The sequence below is a fragment of the Xiphophorus hellerii genome, chromosome 10 (genome assembly GCF_003331165.1).
Source record: "Xiphophorus hellerii strain 12219 chromosome 10, Xiphophorus_hellerii-4.1, whole genome shotgun sequence".
In the NCBI taxonomy this organism is placed as follows: Eukaryota; Metazoa; Chordata; class Actinopteri; order Cyprinodontiformes; family Poeciliidae; genus Xiphophorus; species Xiphophorus hellerii.
In genome coordinates this window covers 1,871,385-1,887,923 of record NC_045681.1, presented here as the reverse complement: position 1 = coordinate 1,887,923, position 16,539 = coordinate 1,871,385, and the positions used below count along the sequence as shown (strand labels likewise).

Below are 16,539 nucleotides of genomic sequence, written 5' to 3'. Positions count from 1 at the left end.
TTGTACCTACAGCCAGTGGTTCAGTTTACTGGAGTGTGACTGGTTCCCATTAACAAACTGCAAAAACACAAAATCTTACCAAGTATTTTTGGTCTAGTTTTTATTGTAAATATCTCAGTTTGCTTGAAATAAAACAAAACTAGCTTACCTTTCGGCAAGATGTGGGAGTTAGTTTTGAATCAGTAATTCCTTAATATTGAAAACTCTTTACTTCCACTGGCAGATTATTTCAGTTAAACATGGAAAAAATGTCTAATTAGTGAAATAAAAAATAAGTGGAACTAGTACTTTTTATCAATATTATTATTATTTTTTTATACTTAAAACATTCTCCTATATTGTGGTGAAAAGTTACTTCTAAGTTAGTTTTGTCTTATTTTATGTGTGCTGAAGTATTTGCATTAGAAACCAGACCAAAAATACTTGGTAAGATTTTGTGTTTTTGCAGTGAATCTTCAGAATCTACCAAATGAACAGCAGCTACACTGCAAAAACACAAAATCCTACCAAATATTTTTGGTGTAGTTTCTAATGTTAGTATCTTAGTTCACTTGAAGTAAGACAAAGTAACTTACAAGTAACTTCTGTTTTAAGTCAATAATTCCTTAATATTGATGATCTTAAAACATGTGAAAAATGTCTGATAAGGGAAATAATCTTCCAGTGGAACTAGTACTTGTTTATGAATATTAAGGTATTATTGACTCAATATCTTGATGAAAAGCTACTTGTAAGTTAGTTTTGTATTATTACAAGAGTACTAATATATTTGCATTGGAAACTCGACAAAAAATAATCTATAATATTTTGTGGTTTTACAGTGTTCCTGTGGGAGTTTGGCACTCTATCACAGAAATCCTTGTTGTGAGGCAATAATGAGTTGAATTTTTGCATAATTTTGGGATTTCCACCTCCCTATCATCATGTTAATGGGAGCTTAACTTTATCAGCTCTCAGATTATGCTGCGGGTTCATCCCAAAACGAGCTGAGGGAGGGGAGGGCAGCATGTGGGGGAGGACCGAGTTCCCACAGCCACGCTGATGGTTTCCATGTGTGTTTTGGGAAAAGCACCCCTTGATCTCCTGTCATCAGTCTGCTGCTGCCACTTTGACATCATCCCTGATACGTTCTGCCTCTCCTTGCAGTCCTGTTCTTACTGCTGGGCTGTAATTGGCTGCTTCTACGTAGTGCTGATGTAAGCAGTCGGCTAATAACAGAGTAAAATGGCTGACGCATTCAGTGACTAATATTTAGGAGTGTTTCAGCATAGCAGCTTGTTAGTCTGTGGTCGTATCGTGATCCTGAGCTTGAATATTTTAGATGACTCTGATCTTGAAATGATAACATTTGGTGTTTAGCATTGTAGCAAGTAGCACTGCTGCCTTGCAGAAAGAAGGTCATGAGTTCGAATCTTGCTTCCAAAGACACGACTGTTAGGTTACTTTAGTCAATCTAAATTATTATTATGTATGAGTATGTGTTTCTGTGTTGGGTATGGAGGACCAAAACTGACAAAATTAAAAATGAAAGTGGAAATGTATAAATGGCTCAACAATTGGCCTGCCGCCATAAGCAATAAATTAATCTCATGAAAAAGTAAAACGAGCTCAATAATTTCCATCTGATTTAACGTTTTTCTCTTTTTCTCAAGTCTAGTCAAAGTTTATTGATATAGCGCATTTATAACAACCTCAGCTGACCAAAGTGTTTCACAGCAATCGCAACATCTCAGGTAGATAAATAATAAAATAAAATAATTTTTGTAAAAATGACATAATTATAAGATTAGCAGAAGATACCAAGAATGAAAACATGAATAAAAAACAAGACGTACTTATTTTCAGCTGCAGCGATTCCCCAAAAACTCAAATCAGTGAAGTACTAATATCCCCACTATTATCATTATATTGATTGAAAATGGTCTCCAAATAATATTATTGTGTATCGCAATAACTCCAGCCAAGTTTATCATGACAGGTCTAGTCGCTAAATAATTAAACACACTTAAAATCCAGAAATTAATTGAAAAATGAGGACTTTATCTTATGTTTTATTTTATGTATAAGTGGATAGTGGATAATATCACTCGTTGACAGGGGTCTACACCGAAGAGTGTTGTCCTAATTCTTAGTGTTTTTCACCAGCAAATTTCTCACTTCTTTTCTGATTTCTGCTAAACTCAACACAAAGAACATTAAAGAATTTCCTTATTGGTTCCTTTAGATTGGAAAAGTGGAAGTTTTCAGTTTTTGTAGGTTTCATTTACAAGAAAAAAAAACGGATTTGTCATTACTTTTTTGCCCAATCGGAGCCGGCCGGTCGAGAAAAACTGATTGGTGCGTCACTGAACCTGGTTGACCCACAGACATTACTGGAGATGTTCTTTGTTTGAGTGGAAGGAAATAAATGTTACACTGGATGATCTGGAGCAGATGATGCTTGTTGATGAAATGTTGCTCAGCTTGATTGGAAGCCTTGTTTCGCTCCAGGTTTAGAAAACGTGCCAACAAACTCTTCAATGATGGAGATAATTAATTAATCATTATTTATAAGCTGAGGATCAAAATATCAAATGGAAAACAGTCCCAGGCTTAAAAACAACTTAAACTTGTTAAATTCAATTTAAAAAGTACTTTATTAACCCCGGAGGGAAATTAAATCATGTTACACAACTTTCTTCAAACAGTTGTATTTGTTTCCTGACAGAAATGGCAGAGAAGATTCTTCATCCTTTACGAGCATGGGTTGCTTCGCTACGCTTTGGACGAAATGGTGAGTGAAAACTTTTTTTTCAGTCTGGTTTTACTGGCTGGAGCTAATATTTAAAACATGACTGGCCTCGGCTGTCTGCAGGAGGAATGCTTTGGCGTCCCAACAACAAGCAAAGCAAACAAAGAACAATATCTTCCTGGCTTTAACAGGAAGCTAACTAGCAGAGCGTCGGGAGGAATGAAGTGACACCACATGGTGTTCATACTAGAAGCAGTCATGTGCTGGCCAGATTGTTTGTTCTGTGGTTAACACACTCTGCACACACATTGTGCAAGAATCCTGCAGTGACTACCTATTTGGAGAGAAAATGTTCCTCTCTGTATATAAAAAAGCTCCTTATCTTTGAACATTCTGTGCTATTTTGAAGCCTGTAAAATAAGTGCTGGTTGTGGGTTTCATGTGTAACGTTTCCATTACAATGGGAACTGTTAGTTCTGTGCTTTGCAGAGTATTGATTGACCTAAACTGGTGCTCAGCTTGTTTTTCCTCAGCGTGGAACGGGCTTTAAAATCAGGTTAAAGCAGCTGCATAAAATGGTTTCCCGCTGAAATAAAAGCTCAGTTTCTATTTTTATTACTCGCTTGTTTTTTGTATTATCCTTAAATTAATGAAGTAGCCTGTAAATTATCCTATTACTACTGCAGTGGTCTTGGTGTTTTCATCATCTTGGAGGCATGAAGTTGTTTTTGTGAGACGAAGGTTGATGACGAGAGGAAAAAAGGAGGTGTCAGTCTTCATCCTTTCATCTGCTTTCTGAATAGATCATGAAACGGAGAGGAGGAAATATCAAGTGGCACTAAAAATAGAGCTTTGGTTCTTACATGAGGTGCTTTAGAATAATTGGTTTATGTTAAAGAAACACCTGCCTTAACCTTCATAAAACAATGAATCAATTATCGTTAAGATTTCAACTAACAATTATTCTGAAGATTAATCGGTTAATCGGACACACATTTTTTATTTAACCACCTATCCATTTTTATACAATATTTAAAATACATTAAAAGATGTAAATAAAATTTCACATAAAATAAAAATTGTATTGCCTAAAATGCAGCAGCGAAGCATTCCTTTAGTGAATAATTGATCATTTGTGTGATACTTTAATTCTTTTAACAACATGTGAAGAGCTTATTTCTTTCTGCTGTAGCAAACAGTGGTTAAGAATTTGTTTTTACAGAGTTTGAGCCAAAATAAACAATTGATTAAATCTTAAATTAGTTTAGGGCTGAACAATTAATTGGATTAATGGTGGCTAATCGATTATTCAAATAATAATCAACTAATTTAGTGTGTTCTTTCAGCCATTGGTCTTTTTTAGTCTCCAGTTGATAATCAATTGATTACTAAATTAATTGATTAATCACGATTAATCATGATTAATCTGATTAAGTGTTTCAGCCCTAAGCTATTTTAGGAATCATGAATTGGAATATAAAGACTCTAAAAAAGGTCATTTGCTGACAGAACAACATATTTTAATCAGTAATTGATCCAAATCTGTAGAAGTATATATACTTTACATTTCAGATAAAAAAGAAAAACCTTAAGCATGCTACATACCTAGATAACCTGTAACCTATAATTACAGCCTCTACAACTGATTTGTCTTTGCTTTATAGCTAGCACGCGCCATATTGTTTTCAACATTATTAAATAATGATTACGAAGAAATCTTCTTAAACTAATTCTTATGTTTAAAATAGAAAAATCTGCAAAATGTGCCAATTTTTTTAAAAATCCAATTAATCGTTAGAATAATCGATTAATAAAATAATCGCTATTCAAACCTTTCGGCTGTTGCTTTTTCTGCCAATATTCCCAGATTGACCTGTGTTATGTAACAGGATGTGGGAGATCCTTGGAGGGGAATTCACTGAAATAAACTAATCTGGAGGTCAGAATTGATGATTTGGGGTTTCCAACCTACAGTGAGCCTTGCTTCATGCTAAAACCAGCTAGCTCCTTAATAGGAAGAAAAATGGAGAATTGATATATAAATGTTATGCAGTCACTTTGCATCCCTCGCCAGTTTAAGCCTGAGTTTCTCTCTAAAGACACAAACACGTTGGGTCCATGTTGCCCAGGCAGCAGGCTTTGTCTCTTTGTTCGGCAGCAGTTGACCATGGTATGTGTAACGCGGGGCGGATTGTGAAGAGCTCCAGCAGTCTCTGTCCTGACTGTAGCAATGCAAGACAAAACACAGAGAGAAAAACATAAATGTGTGGGCTACGGTTTCCTGTGGACTCCATTTATTTGGTGAGAAGTTCTCTCCACCGTCATTGTTGAGACAAACATCAGACGTGGCATCAAAACAAACGTGCAACCCAGGATTATACAGTCACAGTTTAGTCTAAATTGTGTATATGTTTCAGAGACGTCCTGTCAGAGGAGGCCATGTCAGCAACAGGTGTCAGAAATGATTAAATATGTTTGTTATACAGGGAAATATCTTATTAACCGTCATGCAGACGGTTAATAAGATGGATAATAACAGGATAATAACGGATAAGATAACAGGAGAAGAACTGTTCAAATTCTAGACACTATTCTTGAGACATTAACATGTTTCTGGAAAATAAACAAAGTTAGATTCTCGATAAAGCTGCACAGTTAACTTCAAAAACACAAAATCTTACAAAACACAAAAATGTGCCAATGGAACTAGAACCTTTTCATCAATATTAAGGAATTATTGACTCTAAACAAGCTCATATTTCTTGCTGAAAAGTTACTTGTAAGTTAGTTTAGTCTTATTTCCAGTGGGCTAAGATATTTGCACTAGAAACTGGATGAAAAATACTTGGCAACATTTTGTGTTTTGCATTGTATCGGATTTCAGTCATCATTGATGTGTCAGTATCTGCAATTAGGCCAGTTACAGTAAGCAGTAAGTCAATTAATCCAGGCAATGCATCAGCACCAACATCGGTGTTGAGGGATATTATTCAATCTTTAACATATCGATATCGGCCAGATAAATAAAACGTAGCCGATATTAACAGTCGATATTTATTTCCATCTTGTTGCTGTATGTCTTTATTTTTTATTTTTTGCCAAATTTGCCAAAAGAGCAATATTAATATTGGATTAGTATCCAATATTTTCATATCGGGGCATCCCAAGATAAATCATATGTTCTTGTGAGCCAAATTTGCAGTTGGGTGGCCACAACACAATCAGCCCAGGGGCCACAAATACACTTTGGACACCCCTGCTCTAACTCTACATTTCCTTTTATTTGAAGAAAAGCTTGTTTGGGACTTTTTCTGCAAACAGACTCCATTTTGTTTACTTAATCTGCTCAGAACAAAGAAGAAGAAGTAGTATACCTTCCAAATAAAACCAGGCTACCTATTGAGCTGCGCTACCCAAGAGGCTTATTGAGGCTCTCCTCCATCGCATTGCCTTTAGACTGCATTGACTCCACTTGACGGCCTGCAACAGAGCTGCAGACCTTCCTGATTCACAGAGGACATAATGTTCTCATGACATTTCAGCTGCAGCCGTCTCATTCTCATTTAATCTAAGGTCAATTAATTTCCTGTGTTTACTGGAATTTAAATATCAGACCTCTACTCCCACAGCACTGTCCAAGAACAGACAAACTTCCTTCGGTTTCCCACATTCTTTTCACTTGAGACACGCAATCCTGCTGGCTTCCCGCTGAATCTCCCTGACAGGAGCATATACAGCCTCAGCCTGTTTGCCCTGTGACTTCTAAGACCCTTTGACATGCTGGAACATGTGTAAATACTCCCTCTGTACCCAAAAATTATACTCAAGTAAGAGTAAAACTACTTCAACATGTTTTTACTCAAGTAAAAGTAAAAAGTAGCCATCCAAGAAATTAAGAGTGAAAAAGTATTTGGTAAAAAGTCTGCTCAAATACTGAGCAGTCATCCAATTTTTAGCTATTTTTATTAATTATTATTTTCATCAACATAAAATGATTTTGCACATTAGCTATATTAAAAGAAAATCCTCTAGTTTTCCAATTGTTTTGGACTCGATTGAACATATTTATTCCCAGTTATAAGAAGGGATTTAGGTCACTTTCTTTCAAAATGTTTGCTGTATTTATCCAAGTTTAATAAATTAAGTAAAAGCTGATTTGAGTGCAGCAGTAAAACGTCTGTGGATAGTCCTGGGTTTGATTATTATCAATACTTTGTCTTTCTTAACATTCTCCATTGAAACAAATTTGTTTCATTTTTGAACTGCATTTGGTGGCCACAAAACAACAGTCCAAGGGCCACACATGGCCCCCGGGCCGCACGTTGGACACTCCTGGGTTAGAGCTGCTCCTCCAAGCTTTCCACCTGCTGACCCAGTGTGTTCACATTCCAGTTCAGACACCAGTTTGCCATTACAGGAGAATCTGCGCAGTAAAAACTCCCTTGGAAAAATGTCAGCCCGGTTTTGTTCTTAGAACTTCGACCCGTTTCTGATGCCATATTATCTGTGCTTTTCAGTTTTTGCTCCTGTTTCAGTGGCCGTGCTATCCCGGATGTGGCAGAGATAAAGTTCCTTATCTCCTGCTCATTGTTTGGATGCGTTTGTTATGCTAGTCAGATACTGCAGCTCTGTGGCTCAGATTGGACCGGGTTCTTACCGGAGTCAGAGGTGGACATAGTTTAACATTTGTACGTTTTTATGCTCATATGAATGTCAAAATCAGAATTTACTTCTACAATCTGCTTACACTCTGAGATAAAATGTGGACGGATGCATACATAAACTTCTCTTCACTTCCTGTTTCCCATTGGCTGAAAGTTTGTTCTGGAAAAAGCTGCAGTACGTAACTTTTAAAAAGAATGTTTTGTATATATTTATTAAACTGTCACCATGTACAGATATATAGTCTCTGAAAGTCAATCTCCTCCTCAGAAGAGCTTTTTTTCTTTGTTTTTTTTTTTTTTTTTTTACAGATTGTCTGTCTCGTTACATAAACACAACATGGTGACAGTTTCATCAAATATTTAAAAACTACGTATTTTTCATAAATGTTACATACTTTAATGCAGGGGTGTTCAAACCCTTCAAAATTGTGAAGTAAAAATAAAACTAAAATCAAGCAAATAAAGTTTTCTTATTTTTTTATTTATTTTTTTGTAAAAAGAAAGGGATGTTGCACATTTGTTGTATTAAAAGGCATCTGGTTTTCAAATTATTTTCAGTTTGGTTGAAGAAATTTATTCTTAGTTATAAGAACAAAATTTGTCATTTGTAATGCTAGCTAGCAGTTAACCAAGTTGACAGGGTGTCTGCGCATCCTTAAAAAGTCTTAAATCCGTGTTTCTAAAATTAAAGGCTTAAAATGTCTTGAAGTTATTTAAAAATGTAATCAAAGGTCTTCATTTTTGTTGTAAGACTAAATTTAAAGTTGTATATTCTATGTAGTTAACTTTTCTGTCAGACGCTCAGACATCATTCCAATCTGTGACATTAACTTGTTGAAGCTACCGCTAACTAGCTGCTAATATGCTAATGACTAGCTAGCTTTTATTGGCAGTTTTCTGGACGACGTTCATCTTTACCACTGACTGATTTCTGTTGCTGCAAAGCTTGGCACTAATCGCATGCATTATTACGTCATTTCCATTACATCAGTGTAAAAAGGTCTTCAAACAATATTATCGTTTATCGCAATAATTTTTTGAGACAATTAATCGCTCAGCAAAATTTGCTATCGTGACAGGCCTAGCACTAATTCTATTTTCTTTTGTACATTTGTGAGTACACACAGTGACACAGTCATAAATTTTATTACACTGGTCTTAAAAAGCCTTAAAATTAAGATGCTTAAAGCTGATTTGAGTGCAGCAAAGTCAGTTTCAGTAAAAGTCTCTGATTAAACACAGTTCTACTTGCTATTAAATCTTGGTTGTAAAAAGAGGAATACTTTTTCAACATTTTCCATTATGTCAATAAATTTACCCTGATTAAAAATATAAAGTTTATTAAGCAAATTTTATTTCATTTGGTAACTGCAGTTGGGGACCAAAAAAAAATAATTTGTCTGAGTTCCACAAACGAGTCTTAAAATTTTGTCTTTTGTTAAGTTCAAATGATGAACAATAAACAATTTATTGCTGTGCAGAAAAACAAAAGAAAGTGGTGGCCTCTCCGCTTGAATGGATGAGTAGAAAACGTCTCTGGAGATGTTTTCTAAGTAAACAACGGAAAATTTAGCCTGACTCACCAAAACGTCAACTACAAAAGTCCTGCTCCCCAAACTGTCTAATAATAAACAATAAGAACCTAAACTGATCATGATTAAAGCTTTTTAGTCTGGAAACTCTTCCTATGGTCTCATGCAGTGAAACACAGAGATGCTGCGTCTCTAAATGAAGAAAAATAATACTGAATTTTTCTGATGCTCTTCTGTTTCCGACCCTTTTATCTCTGCTTTCCATTCCGGATCTGTCCGGCCGATAAATCATTTGTGTTGGACGGAGCGGCCATCGCTGCTGTGTAATTTATTTTCCCTAAACCCTCCCTGGTCCATAAAGCCAAACGGGGCCTGACTGACCGGACCGGACCGGACCACTCGTTCTAATCGCTGACACACGGTTTCATTTAAAGCATCAGGCTGCAGGCAAACGGCAATAAAACAGCAGAGAAATGGCTGCAACCTTTATGGGGTCACAAAAAAGGTTCGTTATTTGTAAAAGTTTTTAAAATTTTCAAAGCATCAAACTACTGCAGGGATCTGAAACCTTTAGAAGTGAAAGAAACATTTTGTTCTCTGTCCAAATAAATAAAACTTCTTAATAGTTGCAAATGTTACATAGCCTTTTGAAAAATGACTGCTTATAATGTTTATAAATATTTACAAAATTTGTTTAAAGAACGATCATTTTAAATCTGTTTTTAGGTCTTAAAATAAAACTTTTTATTTTTGCAGACCAATGGAGAGATAATTTTTTTCTATGGGATGTTATTTGTTGAAAAATGGTTTATTTTATTCCCTGTTATGTTTATTTACATACATAATGTCTGTACAGTGTGACCTCTTGAAATTGACGTTTAGATTTTTGTTGGGGCTAAAAATTTTGCCTTATTAAGCCGATTCCTGATTTAAAATGATAAAAAGTAAACATTTAAAATTTTTAAAAAATATTCTATAGAATTAATTTTGCAATCAAATAGATGTATACATTTTCTCCTATAGGATGTTTTTTGTGGAAAATGTTTTTTATTTTGTTTGCTCTAAAGTTTATTTATTTATTCCTAAAATCTGCAAACTGTAACATGTTGAATTCAATGTCAGCATTTTTGCTTTTGGACAAAATTTTGCCTTATAATTCTGATATTCGAACCAATCACTCAATTTTTAAAAAATGTTACAGGTTCTTTATTTTAAAGTACAACATTTTTGCAGACAAATGGATGGATACATTTCCATTTCTTGGTAGTTGACTTTTGTGAAAAATGCTTTAAAAATGCTTCATTTTATTTCCTCTGAAGTTTATTTATACATTCTTAATATCTGTATACTATGACATCTTTTTATCAGCCAAGATTTTTTGTTTTGCATACAATTGTGCCTTATAAAGCTGATTTCTGACAAAGTTCTCAACCTAATAACTAAGAAAATATCACCTATTCTTTAAAAGTGGAAATTTACTGCAATTATCCAATCAAAAAGCTGAGAAATTGTTCAAACTTGCATTTGTTATTATATTTGTTTTTAAAAGCTGCTGTAGCCTGAAGCTGCTGGAAGACAAACTGACCACTTCTCCACACTTTCTTCTTCTACTACTTTCCAATTTGCATCATTTGCTGTAATTTCAACTGTTTGTTTTCTCTGTGTTTTTCCTCTCAGTAGAGAGGAACGTAGTTGGTGTTTGTAAACAGGTTCATCATATCTGTCATAAATCTTGCAAATGGCATCAAAGTCCTGCTGAGTTCAGTGGTTTCAGCCTTTATGCAGAAAGACTTTAAGCTCCAACACCTCTGAGGACGAGGTTTAAACATCCCGTCTCGCTGCACGAGTTTTTATTCTAGGCGGGGTGATAATCCAGACTGATATGTCCAGGATTATCCAGATGAAATTCACTATTTGTGGACCTGGTTTCTGCCTGCAGGATTAAATACAAAGCCAAAGAAAGAAAGACAGAAAGGAAGACAGACAGAAAGCTCCAACATGAGCTGGAAGTCTGGATAATTTAGAATTACAGCTGAAACGATTAATCAACTTAATCGCGATTAACAGATTGTTGAAATAATTGTCAACTAATTTAATAATCGATTAATAGTTTAAAAATATCAATTTGCTCAAAAACCAACACACTTAAAGCAACAATTAACCCCAAACTGTTAAAGAAATGTAAACATTTTGCATTAAATTTTTAGCTTCACCTGGTTCAAATTCTGCAAGAAAAAACTCCTATTAAGCAACTTGTACTGTCCAGTTATGAGTCAGCAGATTAGCAGACATAAAAACCAAGTTAGCTGCAGATGGATCCTTTGAGCATTCACTAAAGGAATGCTGCTACGACATTTCAGACATTTTTTTGTTCTCAAAAAAGTGAATAGATTTTTTTGCTTATTTGCATGTTTTAATGTATTTCTAATATTGTATAAATAAGTCTTGAGTAGCTAAATGAAAAATCTGCAGAATGTAACATTTTTTATCCAATTAATCTTTAGAACAATCCATTACTTGATTAATCATTAGTTGCAGTCCTGTGTAGAATAGGTTGCATTTTTACAGTTTTATCTCCTGTTGGTTTGGTCAAAGGGTTACAGGAAATGTTTTAAAGGCCATTTTTAAAATCATGATGTAAATCTTCAACAATTTAGACAAAAATAAAAGTATTGAGACTATTTGAACCTGGATCTTTGAAGAGAAAGGTCTGTTTGTTTAGCGTTTGAATTTCAAAATCAACAATCTTGAGGCACTCCTTTTCCATACAGTGAGACCACCCATTGCTAATATTTGTTCTGCAAATTAAAACCAGTTTTCTGTACATGCAGGGTCAGAAGAGGAGGAGACGTTCTTCGTCTAAAACTTCTAAATAATCCTAAATAACCTCCTGAATATCAGAGCCGTGGTGCTGCTGTCCTGGAGCCGAAATCCCAGCAGATTACGAATCTCATCTTGATCGCCAAAATTTAAACACGAGTCAAGAAGGCTTTCAGTCAAACATGCTTTAATCTTCTTACCGGGTCTTTGACCAAACGGCTGCCAGAGTTCACAAAAAGGACGTTGTTGTTTTTTTAATAGTACATCTAAATCCTGGTACGTTGTTTACGTTGCAGCTGGTCAAACGTTTTGGCATGATGGCCAGAAACGTCGAGCTGAAAGAACAGACTCTTTAGTATTTCTGTTTTCTATCATAATTTCATTTTTACCTTTAGCAGTCACTTTTCTCTAGGCAGTTGAACAATAAATTATTGTAGACTTAAAACATAAAACATATTTTGCAGGTTTGCCAGATAAAAAAAATAACAAACCGTATCCTTATTTTCTGAGGTGGATCATATTTTTCTCCATTTTTTTTCTTTTTGGCAACAAGAGCAGCATATGGCTCACTCTTGCGTTAATTTGGCATGCTCAAGTCTGCATTTTAGTAAAATGATTGTTTTTACAAATAAATTAAATCAAATTAGAAGCACCTTATATTTTCCCTTTTAAGATCTTAAACTGTCTTTTGTGACAGGCTGCACCCTAACATTGTTTTTAAATCTGTATCCACTGCCTGAACTTTTCCAATTCTTGCATAAATGAAGAGCAAAGTTGTTCCAAAAGCTTAAGTCTTGCTGGTTTTCTTAATTTATTCACTCATTTATTTTGTTTAGGAGTGTCACTTTTGTAAGAAAACATTTCGACCCTAACCTGCTTTGAATATACTCCAAGAATAGGAATAACCTTCAGTTAAATAATGTTGCCATTAAGCGAACAACAAAGTATTGTAGCTACCTGGTGCAGGCAGCTCTTTCTTCCTTTGAGGATTAACTTCAACAAACTCTGACAATTTCCCTTTGTGCAAATATTTTCTGATGGTTTTAAGCTTGTGAACAAATCCTCTGTGCTGCTTTGCTGTAATCTGTTTGAACTTTAGTTATTCCAGTAGAAAGAAAGAAGGTTTTAAACTTTATGAATTTCAAATTTGCATGGTAAACTACCACTACACATTTCTGTGAATGCACCATCTCCACTGTGAAGCAGGGAGGAGGCGGCGTCATACTGTGGGGGATGCTTTTGTTCAGCCTGTATGGAGCTAAATATGTGGAAAATTTGTGGAATATTTTTCTTTATGTAAAGAGGCTTTCCTGCTATTTCCTATGTTGCCGTTTATGTTGAAGTCTTGAAAAACACATTGAATGGCTCCAAAGAGAACATGAAGTTGATTTTATTGCTAATGTTTTAACTAACAGTTCCCTCCAATGTTATGTAACTTTCATGCCCTGTATATCTTAAAGGTTTGTTTTTATTTTTATTACCCCTTTGGAACAAATAGAAGAAAATAAACTGATAGGTATTTTCTCAAGCTATATAAAAAGAACCACAGACAACGTCACTTAGTTTTCCACCAAATTCTTGCAAGAATTGAGAAGCACAGAGGATCAGCTCCTTCAAGCCGATCTCCTTGCGTTCTGCCATTCTGCTGCAGAACTTTTTATTAGCAGGGAAAGGGAGTGAATGGAAAGTGGGAGAGTGATCTTAACAAAAAGGGAGGGCTACCCTGATAACAAGGAAGGGAAGCAGAAACTAAATTCTACACACAGACAATTAGAGGCAACTAAGGAGTATCTCAGGAAGTCCTCCTAAAGAAACACCTGTGAAAACATGCTTGAGGTCAAGGAAAGGTTAGTTATGTCTTACACACAATTTAACAAGTTCCTCCTCTCTGGGGTGAGAACACTAAACCTTAAAATATAAAACAACTAGTAACATAAAACTACTAATGTAAGAAAGATAACAAAACTTAATAATTCTAACATAAACTCAAAAATGTAAAAAGCTAGGAGGAAAACTAATTCAGCCTCTTTAAAGGGACAGTATCATCTAAAATCTAGTTGTTTTTGTAGCTTCCCATCATATTATAATGTTTTTCCCTGGAGTGTTGCTTTGATTCTTTCATTCATGATTGAGAAATCCTTTAATCTCCATGGCAACCATTCAGCTACAAAAAGTCTGGGTGGACCTAGCCCCGCCTTCCAGCCGCTTCCCCTCCCTCACTCAGCTCCTTCAGACTAGCCAGCAGCAGTTAGCAAGCAGCTTCTGAGCTCATTATAGGAGCTGCTGCTCAGAGCAATCCTGGTTAAAACGTTAAAGGGTTAATAAAGGAGCCATGTTGGGACGACTTCCTGGAGGCGGAGCTTCAGACAGAGCAGGAGATTAAAAGAGACAGGCCCAATTTCAAGGCGTTAAATTATAAAGTCAAATTTAATTTAAGTCATATTTAATATATACAGCATTTTATGACAACTGAAGTTAACTGCCCCTTTAAGTTCACACTGCTTTTGTCCCCAAGATGAATAAAAATAAAACTTGCTATGCTACACTGATCATCCACTGAAAGGTTTTGCATTACAGTGAGTGGATGAACATAACAGAGGATTCATTCATCCAGGAGGAGCGGAAGTAAAAAAAGAAAAAAGCAGAAGGATTTCACACGATTTGCACTCATTAGCTGAACAGAATTTGATCAGGATGTTTGCATTCGACAGAAAGGAAGTGAGCAAATGAACGAATGAGGGAGTAGAGGGCGAAACAGTAACTCCTGTGGGAAAGAAGCCGTCTAAACGGCAGAGACAGCAGCACCTGTTTCCACCCTGTTACCACTTCAGACGGAGACCAACAGATTTCTCACACCCCGTCTGCCTCGCCAGGATAATTACTAATATTACATCATCACTGTTGCTGAATTAGAGCGCCGTTTCTCTAATGATTTGTCTCTGACTGTCGGTTTAAACTGGATGCCTTCATCATCCAGCTCTCCCTCCTCCTCTGCGTTCGCTGGCTGCAGCGTTAAACCACCCACATTCCCTCGCCGCTCTCCAGGAGAAAACCACCCACAGTTCTCTCTGAAGTAGCTGCTACATCCATGTAACGTGTGGCATTTTGATGCTGGCTTATTTTCTTAAATATCCATTTAGCCGTTTAGTTAGCGATTTTGAGTCCTGAATGGAAGCCAATCTGAAAACGCCTGGAGGAAATTTAGTGATGTCACCTCACATATCTCTCAGCCGGTTTTATGCAGAGTAGCCAAAAATCTCACTCAAGCAAGAGTAGCACTACTGAACATGTTTTTACTCAAGTAAAAATTAAAATAAATCACTCAAGAGTGAAAAAGGTATTTGGTAAAATGTCTACTCAAGTACTGAGTAACTGATCAAATTATCAATCATTTAAAAATTACATCATCAGATCAAAATGTAAAGTTAAGTGGAGATTTTGGTATTTTAAGGACCAAAGTGGCAATAATTCATATCAGTAACAAAATCAGACAAGAGAAATCAGTTTCTTTCAATGAAACTTTAGCAAAAATTGCAGGTCTGAGTCTGGTGAGTTTTTGGTTAAAACATGTTTGTTTTTCGTTCAGTGGGTAGAAGATATAGAAATTTTACTTAAGAGTTAAAAATACTTCATAATAAAATTACTCAAGTAAAAATAGAAAGCACAGCGAAGTAAAAATATTCCTAAAAGTACATTTTTTCCAAAATGCTACTCAAGCAAATGTAATTGAGTGAATGTGAAGCGCGTCATTTAGACACCAGTTTATTGCTTTAAATGGTGAGAAGGGAGTTCATTTTACCATTATTAGTATGGATGCACCGATTGCAGTTTTCTGGTCGATTGCTGATCTTTAAAAGCAGATCATTTCTGCATGTTAACAATAGTCACCTCACTGTTGCCAACTCAGCGATTTATTGAAATTTCAGGTCCAGTAGGTTGACTTCACAACAGAAACATTCAGGTTGTATTTATTTATTCTAGCAAAAGAGGAAACCAAGTTGGAGGTTAACAGCAGTCCATCTGCTTCTGCATCTATACATAAAATAAAAAACCTTAAACTACAGAGCAACGGCTCCCAATGAGCAGTTTTAAAATTAAACATAACATTAATAATGGTTAAGACGTACAAAACATCACAAAATCACTCCTTAAACATTGCATATGATTAAATTTGTCTAAAATATGTGTAAACATATTACTTGTAAACAAAACGCAGAGCTGATCCACAGTTACCAACGGCAACAGAAAAAAAGGGCGGAGCTGTCGGTGACTGGTTGCTATAGTAACCACCAGCTGAGCAGCATCAAGAGCAGCGTAATATAACTTAATTCACCAATAAATATCTGGAGAAACAACTTCTTTACTGAACCAAAATAAATTCAAACAGACTTCACATTTATAATATTGTTAAAATAAAAACCCTGTTACACATGCAGTACCTTGCCGGCCACTAGGAGGCGCCCTGTTTGTTAGACACTTAAAGCCTTCGTCATGTTGAAGACGATGGTTCCTCTTCATCTGTCGAGTTCGCTGTGAACCTGGGGGGAAAAACTCTCCATCTGGCACCTGAGCTCGCTGTTTGTTGGCAAAAAACAAAGTGTTTGCCTCTGTTATCCGCAGTTGCCATGGAAAGATTTATTGCATAATTACTGTTATTGGTAGTGAGCAGAGGATGGACCCCGAAGAGGCTGGATCCTAGACAGCGTTCATGAGTCAGAATAAAACCATGCCAGTTAATCAGATTTCCTTTTGGCTGTGGCGTTTTTTAACGATCAGTCGAACGGCTCTGGGT

At 35.8% G+C, this 16,539-nt stretch overlaps 1 protein-coding gene across 7 annotated transcripts in view; it reads left to right on the top strand.

The window, feature by feature from the left end:
- The window catches only part of LOC116727526 (myosin phosphatase Rho interacting protein), a 62,571-nt gene that overhangs the window by 5,637 nt on the left and 40,395 nt on the right, over positions 1 to 16,539 (top strand). For all 7 annotated transcript variants that reach the window (XR_004340816.1, XM_032575012.1, XM_032575013.1 and 4 more), the window contains exon 3: positions 2,708 to 2,773. Coding sequence is in view for 6 of the 7 variants with exons in the window: in XM_032575012.1 (XP_032430903.1) it covers positions 2,708 to 2,773 (66 nt within the window). In the remaining variant the exon portion in view is untranslated. The remainder of the gene's footprint in view (positions 1 to 2,707; positions 2,774 to 16,539) is intronic.